Raw genomic sequence first — 8,907 nt, 5'->3', positions numbered from 1 at the left:
CAGCAGCAATCGCTCCGGCATAGGCGGTAAGCAAATCTCGACCCCCGTCTACACCACGCCTTTGGCTCCACTAGGGTTTGCTGATTCAATACGACTCGATTCGAATTGATTTCATCCATGCTACGTGTTGTGTTTGTGCTATAAGTATACATTGCTAGCCTAGTGCTTCATGGTGTGATCGTGTTATGTGTATTTACAATCTGTTCTGGTTGACATCCTTACATGCATACCATTATTAGGATTGTGCTTGCTATGAATGGAATGCTAGGAACGAAAGGCTTGCTATATCTGCATGATTACTAGGGTTGTGCTTGCTATATGTGTAGGTCAAATGTGCATGCATGATCAGAGTAGGACAAATGGCCATTGCAATTGGGCATTCACATGATAAATGAGTGCACTGATCATGACAACTGCAATTGGGAATTGGCATGATGCACTAATCATGGCAATGACAATTTCCTTAATCAGTGCACTCACTTGAATAGTGCATCATGGCAATGTCATTGGCCTTTTATATGACCAAGGCCATCGTTGTCGACTACAACAACATGTTAGTCACTCTGGTCTTCTGAATTGACAAGGTTGTAAATATGGAGTGCGATACCGCCGATCAAGGGGTTCGTGTTGTCGCTAGCATGGAGGACGTTGTTGACATCATCATAGCGAACAAGTGGCTTAAGGGGAGGATGTGTCGAGACGATAGCAGAGATTACAAAGCCTTTGGGGATTGGCTGCAGGCAAAGCTTGGGCATGAGCCAGCAGGAAAGGAGCCATTGCGGCCGATCAAGGACACTGGAGACATAGCCATGTTCATCATCCCGAGGGGATTCCAGCCGGTGATCAAGAGGTCGCTCATCTCAGACTTCCACACATCGTCAAGCTGTCAGCGAACAAGTGGTGCGAGTTTTAGGTGCAGGTGCGCCAAGCACGTCCATCAAGGGGACATGGCTCGCATGATCTAGTCCTCATGTATGACGATCCTTCTTAAATTGTATATTTTGTTTAGGGAACAATACACTGATGTTGTGCAGGGGGGCTCTTGTTTAAGTGGTATTTGTTAATTGTGTGATAAAATGTAGGAGTACTGCTAACTGTGTGCATGTTTGATATGTGCTATATGTTGTTGTGAAGTGTGGTGCTGAATGGCTTGAAAGGGGTGAGCAGAACAAACACACTATACACAACCAAACAGCTGTGATTTGCATCTACTCACTCCTAAAGCATAGCGAACTACTCGCTCCGTAAAGAAATATAAAAGCTTTTAGATTACTAACAGGAGGAGTATCAAACTATGTGCACAACAAGGTTTTTGGCGGCCACTGATGCATGATGCATGGAAGCGAGCGTTACCCCAGACCAAGCCATCTACACTTTCGGCACAACCTAATAAAACATACTCCGTACTCTCGCCTTATCACCAGCACACAAGTTTCTTTGGATGGTTGTGTATTTGTGTGCGGTTCAAGGGTTTGCTCTATGTGGGTTCCTTCGCTATCAAAAGTAAAACTGAGAAGAATACTCTTCAAAAAAATAACTGAGGACAATAGTAGTGGGAAGTTTCTAATTCGTCGTAGGTCTAGTGTTCCATGATGGCGCCCATTGCCTTCTCGGATGCACTTTTCAAATGATGGCGCCAATTGCGCCCATCATATCATAACCTTACGATCATATCAGCACAAGAGGACCTCGCCATGACAGGCAAATTCCACTAAATTATGGTTGAAACTTCAAAACAAAGAATGATGACAGCGTAAACGACTTACCAATAAGAAAAATAAGGGAGGAGCTGGATCCATACACACATACACAAAACACAACAGTATGCTGCAGAGTTTGTCAGGTTGACGGCATAACGAGGAAGGAGGGTCGGTGTCTCAAGTCCCAACAAAACCCAAAATCCAGCCACATATTTGATGGCATTACTTTGTTGACGTATGAACTTCAAATATTAAACTATCATCTACCGCGTGTTGATTGAAGGGTAGAAGTCATCACAACCAAGGTTAGAAAGCCCATAGCATGCAGATGCAGTGTTAAAGAGCATAGTTACAAAAGATGAAGGCTACAAGAATTTTCTAATGACAATTTAACATTAGGCAATATGCTATTTCCCCATGAATTATCATGAATTTCTGCCACCATAAATTGTCAAGCACGCTTACGCCTCAGACCAAATAGCTGCAGAAATAAGATGAAAATTGAAGCATCGGTTATATCTACAATCTAGAGCGAATACAATGAAAGTGCTCCAAAGAAGTATGGGCAGAGGATATCAGCAACTGTGTCAGGAGGAGCAGCTAAGTTTATATGTCTATATGCAAGAGAAAATTTACCTGAAAGGGGTATTGCAGAATCCATCCAATGATTGGAATCTGATATAGGAAGGCTTGGATAGGAGCCCCGTAACCACTGCCAAATAAAAGCAGAAGTCAGTATCAACCAAGAAATGAATATTAGAGAAATGGTTTGATGTAGGTGATGACCTGAAGAGGACAAAAGATCCATACAGTTCCAGGATTATACCAGCAACAGGCCATCTGACAAATAGAAGAAAGAGACCAAGGAAGAAAGGTACAGATCCCTGCAGAAAAAATAGCATGACCTATTTAACACATGGACTGGGAGAGACACCAATGTGGTCAGCATTCCACTGATAAATGAACAAGACAAATAGAGAGCACCACGATATTGTCCATCATGCTCGAATGGGCAAGAAGATACAAAACACATCTTGTTTCTGTGTCAGAAGGCAAAAGAGGTTTGGGGTAAGCTGGGGATGTATGAGGTAATTAAGAAAGCTTGTGTTATTGATCGTGCGGCTGAGGCGGTTCTTGAATTCTTACTTCTTATGCCGCACCAAGAACTATCTATATTAGGTTGCCAGAATGCAAGTGAATTAATCACGATAACCGCTTGGTATTTATGGTGGGAGAGACGCATGTTGGTTCATGAAGGGAAGTCTCAAGATGTGAACCAGATTTCGATTGGGGTCCGTGCTATAACGGCAAACTATGTGAATGCCCATTCCCCTAGTGCGACTAGTAGAAAAGAAGGATGGAGCCGACCTCCTATGGGTTTTGTTAAACTAAATGTTGATGCTTCTTTTGACCATGATCTGCTCAGGGGCACGGCAGGTGCTGTACTCTGAGATGACAAAGGAAAATTCATTGTTGGCGGAAATTGGAAGATCGATTGGTGTGCTGATGTACTAACAGCAGAAGCAATGGCCCTTAGGTTTGGTTTAATACTTGCACAAAAGGCGGGATGCAATCGTCTTATTATTAACTCTGATAATATGGAAGTCATTGACACAATGAAGAATGGAGGACAATCGGCGGGAGTAGCGGCGGCAGTCTTCGAGGATTGCTACTTCATGGCATTTGATTTTCCGTTGACTAGATTTGAACATTGTAATAGGGTAGCTAATAAGGTTGCTCATGAACTTGCTAGGCTAGCAAAAGTTTCTGTAACTAGAGATTGGTTTGAGGAGCCTATGGAGAATATTGTACCTCTTCTTATAGACGATGTAACCATTATTTCCAATTAATAAAGTGGATGTTTTCTTTCAAAACAAAAAAAGAGCACCACGATATTGCATTGAATGAACGAGACTAATAAAGAGCAACATGATATTGCATCGAAAGGACAAGACTAATAAAGAGCAACATAATATTGTACTGTCGCTGAGAACATTCAAATTTTGCTCGATGAATATAGTTGTCTGAAAGAATGTGATCTGTTATGTACAAATGCAAGAAAAGAAATCTAACTTCAGTAAGCAACGGATAAATAATAATATAATGTAGCATCACATTTTACCCGATTACAATTTTAAGCCATGAAGAAGCAAAAGGATAGCGCCATGTATCTATCTAAATGTTGAGTACCTTAATGTTTGCCTTCTTTGTAAATAGCTGCCACATAGATTGCCAACCAAGAAGAAGGCCTACTCCAGTCAAGAAGAAAATCTTGAAGAAACAGGATAGAAAAGAATAAGGTGACACTATGATCTCATTTGATAAGGCGCAACAAAACTGAAGAAGGTTTTGTGTACTGTTGTATCATACATTACCCAGAGCCAACAAACCCCTGTCGAAGAAAAGGATAACACCTAGGAACGAAAACAGGATGCCAAAGCCCACCAGACCTATGCCAATTTCTACATCGAAATATGATCATTAATACTCAACTTACATGTGAAAAGAGGAAAATACATGAGATCAGAAAATAGGAACAGGTGCCACCTTTCTGTAACATGAATTTGATAATCATCGCATATACTATATAATGGCTCCTTTTTTTTAATGCAATTATATTTGCTGTTCTTAAAGCCCCTATGCAAGGTGTAATTCAATCTGAGCTCGGGCACACATAAAGCTAGCTAATTAGAACAATTCTCGTGCTCCTGATATTTATAAGACAACTAAGACATATAAGATAACCGAGTATTATGTGCATTTGCTAGCATTGTTGGTCCGTCCTTTTAGGCACAGTTTGCGGTTGATGAACCATATTGCGCTTAAATTATTTTACAGCTTGTTACAATAAAATAGCCATAAAAGCAGTAATAAGTTGACTAACCAAATGTTAAATAGGCAAAACCTGGTTAGGCAAATGGGATTACAATCCACCAACAATGGCAAATACCGTGTTGGTGCAGAACAACTGATCTCAACTTTTTATGAAACTTTTCAGATACATAGTTTATTCTAACATGTACATGTCAGAATTTGTTACAAACTTTTTGAAACTTCAAAATACACCGGCCAAACATTTCGAAATAACAAGAGCACATGTGCCCAGGAGAAGAAAATATGCGTCATTTCTCCATAGTTTATCTAACATGTACATTTCAGTTTGGTTCAAATTTTTAATAAATTCAATGTGAGAAACATTGAAACGTATCTGAGCCAAAGGGTATACTAGAAAAAAGAACTGGCAATATTTTTATTTTATTAAACCCTTGCAGTCCATACACTCCCTCTTCCTCCCGAGTCATGTAACCACCTCTGAAACTGGCACTAAAAGTTCGCCACATTTGCCCACCAAAGCAAAACCACCAATAAAAAAATGACATACACAGTTAAGTGATTTGGCGTTAAGGATAATACGGGGGTTAGTATGCAGTTCTCAGTTCTGGGGGTTTAATGGATTTACCCCAAAGATCAGGAATTATCTGGATAGTTTTCTAACAATAATGAAGTGGTCATATAACACTCAGTTCTGCCGTAAATAGGACAGAAAATTGTCAAAATACTATTGAAGACATCCAACAGTCAAGATGCCATTGCAAAGAGGGTAATTGCCAAACTACCTTGCAACGGTGGTAAGTGTCCTCTTGCACTTGCTAGAACTAATTTTATTCCAAAATGCACAACTAAACTCAAGGTGGAAATGTCAAGATGAGGTCAAAAGAATACTTCCAAGTTTTAAGATAATCCTGAAAAATCCTAGATGCACATTATAGCATGAAGTGTGAAGCTACAAATCTTTTGTGCAAATGCGTTCATGTGTACACTAAAAAAAACAGGGTGGTTGGTCTAAAACACTAACTGTACATGTACGCAGCTTCCTTAGAACATTAATACACAGATAAATTGGTGACTATGGACCCAAAAATGTATAACTACGATTTTTCTAGAACATTCAAAATTTGGAAATATGCCCTTTGAATTTCTTAAGAGCAGTACGTATGAATGGTCATTTAACATTGGTATCCATTAGGTCTTCCAGAGTTGTAAAGACATACTATTACACACATTGGCAACAGTACTTTTACAATTTCCATTTCAGCACTATTTCCTATTTTGAGAATTACACCTAAAAGGAAGGGAACGCGGTAGATTTACCCTGTTTATTGAATGTCAAACTAAGAGCATGATTAGTTTGCTGCCAATATTTGGCTAGCCAAATGTTGGCAATACCAAGACTTGCCAAATATTGGCAACTTTATGTGAGATACGCAAGGCAACTCGGTAACCAACCAATTAGTAGCCAATATTTGGCACAATGCCAAACATTGGCGCCAAACAAATTATGCCATAAATCAAGTAAGTGCTTTGGTCACTTGCAGTGAGTATTAGTCCTAAATGAGAACAGAACTTACTTTTGATCTCACTGATCTCGTAGGCCATTGAACCAGAGCCTGAAGATATTGATACAGTTTCACTTCACTGGTCCACCAAGGCACCAACTGAGCCTACAAAATTTCAAATACACATACATCAACAAGGGTCCAGATTTCAAACCTTCCAAAGAAATATAACCATTAATCAAAGAAAGGAAATTTGGTATGGTTTAACTCCAAAGTTGCCACATTAGCAGAGCACCAAAATACCCATCTCGGTAAAACCCAACTAAAATGCTCACTATACAAAATGTTTCTTCAAACTCTGTTACTCTTCCTTTTGAGCTAGGGATATTCTACTCGGAATGAGGGCGGTTTCACAAGGTGCTGTGTGTGCCTTCCTGAGGAGATGTTGGACCACAAAAGGACAAAGAAGCTAAGGCCTTGTTCGGTTGCATTGGTTTTGAGGGGGATTAAAGGGGGTTGTGAGGGATTAAATCCCCTGTAAGTCAAATTCCTCCCCAATACCCTTCAAACCTCTCCAATCCCTAAATGTATTTATCAAATTCGCCCAACCTTGTCAACAGTTAAGTCACCATGACAACAAACTTAACTGCGCATTTTCCAAAAGTATTTTAATAAGGCATAAATTTTTGGTGATACTTTTCTTAACTGGCACTTAAGCAGATCTATGGTGGTACTACTTCACAAAAAAAATGTCAAAATACAAACAGAAAAGATATTATACAATAGCTATATTATTTATGAGTTAATGCTCCTAACGGGTACCAACAGTCTATCACAACTTGTGATGGAGGGGAACAACAAAATAGGTCCATATCAGAAAGTGAGGATATACAATGAGCAATCCACACCTGCACATAGATCACTTAGTACCAACATTTATTTCTACATTTTGAAGAAATGCAGTGCTGGTTTGCAGGAAATTGAGGCGTTTACAACAGTAGCACAGCAGCGCTGATGTCTAGAGTACCTGATGTATTAAATTTAAACAAATATGGAAATAACGTAAGTTCCATAGCTTAAGGATCCCTACCCCTTCAGACCCAAATTTATAATATTCCCAAACTTGTGAAGAAACAAGAGTGTGGCATTTGTGTGCTCAAGCTCCATGGTGCCCTTCTTTTCTGAAAAAATCAAAAATCGTATTTCAAAGTTTCAAAAATTCTGAAAAAAAAACTACACGTTCATATGGATGTATACAATATGTGTACAAAATTTAATGAGAAAATACATTAACACACGAGCTACATAATAAAGGGAAACTCATTGATTTTTTATAGTGAACACACACACGCTGTTCACTGTTTTCAAAATCACAACTCTGTCATTTTTGTGTAGCTCACTTGTCACTTCTTAACGTATTTCATCATGAAAATTTACATACATGCAGTATACATCCATATAAAATGTAGATATTTTTCAGAATTTGTTGAAACTTCGAAATACGATTTTTTAATTTTTCAAAAAAAATCGGGTTCCATGGAGCCTGAGCACTAAAAGGCATTTCTGCAGAAACAATTGCTATATAAAAATTACCATCTGTTACAGAAAACTATGGGAATCACACAAGACAAATAACTTGCAGTAACAAACTCCAAGAGGAGCAGAGTTTAACGACAGATATAAGATCAACTATATGATTTGAACTCGGTGTTAAGTGTTAACTCGTCAAGAGAACAAAGTGTGAATTAATCTCCATGTCCAGGCTCCCGATACAGTCACTAGCTTCTTCCAGGAGAGCAAGCCAACGGAGAGTGAATCTGCCACAGCAAATAGCTAGGCACTGATAGTGATCTGGCACATTACCACAGATCTATTTCTCTAGACAGGTATACAATCAAATCAGAAGAGCTACAGGCGTTTTACTTGGAAAAGTTACACCTATATGCCAGGGCAGTAGACGCTGAGCCAGATGATTAAGTCACCACAAAAGTGGCAGATATTAGGTGCTGCGCCTCTGTCCATGGTTCCCCATTTCCAACACTTGCAACCCACTGCCGCACAACACAGCGCGCGGCTGTGGGCTTGCCTGGGTGAGTGCCGAGGAGCTCGCTTATACGGCGCCAAAACCGCAAAGGGAAGTGGCAGCTCGGATGGTTAGAAACTTCAATGGGGTGGAAACGGCGTTGCCGGCGCGTAACGAGACCGAGACACATGGTGTGAGGGATTGTCCCCAACACGACCACTCGTAGCACGGGCAAGAAGAAGCACACCGCCCGCGGTGGCGGAAATCTCGGCGCGCATGGAGGGAATGGATCGGCTGCGGGGAGGAAGCAATTAGGGGACTGGGATTAGGGTTTATTACCTACCGATGAAGCACGGATCTCACACGGTGTCGCTGTGGTAGACTGGGATGGGGTGGGGGTAGGAGATCGCGCGGCGTCCCGGCGTGCGACAGTTATGAGAGAGAACGGCGTCCCCGCGCGGTTGCCACCGGTCGCCGGCTCCGATGGTGACCGGAAGAATGTCCAGGGACGGAGAGAACTGAGGGGTAAAGCGTTTTGAAAAGAAAAAGAAAAAAAGCTTTAGCTCAAGGGGCTTAGAGCAACTCCAACAGCTCCGGTAAAAATAGTTTTACTTGATGACCGTAGTATAATTTACCAAAGATGCAAATACACCGGTGGTACTTGAACTTGTCGTGGATATTCATTTTAGTGCCTGAACTTAAAAAATACGTCAAACTGGTTCTAAAACTTGGCACGAATGTGCAAGTATTGTGCTAATCATGTCCGTAGACATAAAGTACGTCGACATGCATCGTATGTGGCTGACGTGACACTGACATGGCAAGGAGCCCACTTGTAGCTATGAAA

At 40.7% G+C, this 8,907-nt stretch overlaps 1 protein-coding gene across 3 annotated transcripts; it reads right to left on the bottom strand.

Moving 5' to 3' along the window:
• Positions 1-1,825: 1,825 nt before the first annotated feature.
• Positions 1,826-8,537, bottom strand: LOC119324120 (vesicle transport protein GOT1-like). Of its 3 annotated transcripts, none has more exons than XM_037597879.1 (7): positions 8,404-8,537; positions 6,110-6,202; positions 4,071-4,162; positions 3,891-3,971; positions 2,487-2,584; positions 2,337-2,412; positions 1,826-2,181 (listed from the first exon to the last, which is right to left on the bottom strand). In XM_037597879.1, the coding sequence occupies exons 2-7, from the start codon at positions 6,135-6,137 to the stop codon at positions 2,152-2,154; spliced, it is 405 nt and encodes a 134-aa protein (XP_037453776.1). In that variant the 5' UTR covers positions 6,138-6,202; positions 8,404-8,537; the 3' UTR covers positions 1,826-2,151. The 3 variants fall into 3 exon arrangements, with proteins under 3 accessions (XP_037453776.1, XP_037453775.1, XP_037453777.1); XM_037597878.1 differs by having other exon boundaries at positions 8,400-8,536; XM_037597880.1 differs by having other exon boundaries at positions 3,891-3,949; positions 4,076-4,162; positions 8,400-8,536.
• Positions 8,538-8,907: the final 370 nt, after the last annotated feature.

This window comes from Triticum dicoccoides, chromosome 6B (assembly GCF_002162155.2).
Source record: "Triticum dicoccoides isolate Atlit2015 ecotype Zavitan chromosome 6B, WEW_v2.0, whole genome shotgun sequence".
Lineage (NCBI taxonomy): Eukaryota > Viridiplantae > Streptophyta > Magnoliopsida > Poales > Poaceae > Triticum > Triticum dicoccoides.
The sequence above is the reverse complement of the archived record's forward strand: the minus strand, read 5'-3'. Positions and strand labels throughout refer to the sequence as shown.

Coding starts and splice junctions, on each gene's coding strand:
- LOC119324120 (XM_037597879.1), bottom strand. CDS start 6,137: ATGGCCTACGAGATCAGTGAGATCAAAA. Junction 4,163..6,109: donor CGAGATCAGTGAGATCAAAA/GTAAGTTCTGTT, acceptor ATTTCGATGTAG/AAATTGGCATAGGTCTGGTG. Junction 2,585..3,890: donor CAAAGAAGGCAAACATTAAG/GTACTCAACATT, acceptor TTTTTTCTGCAG/GGATCTGTACCTTTCTTCCT.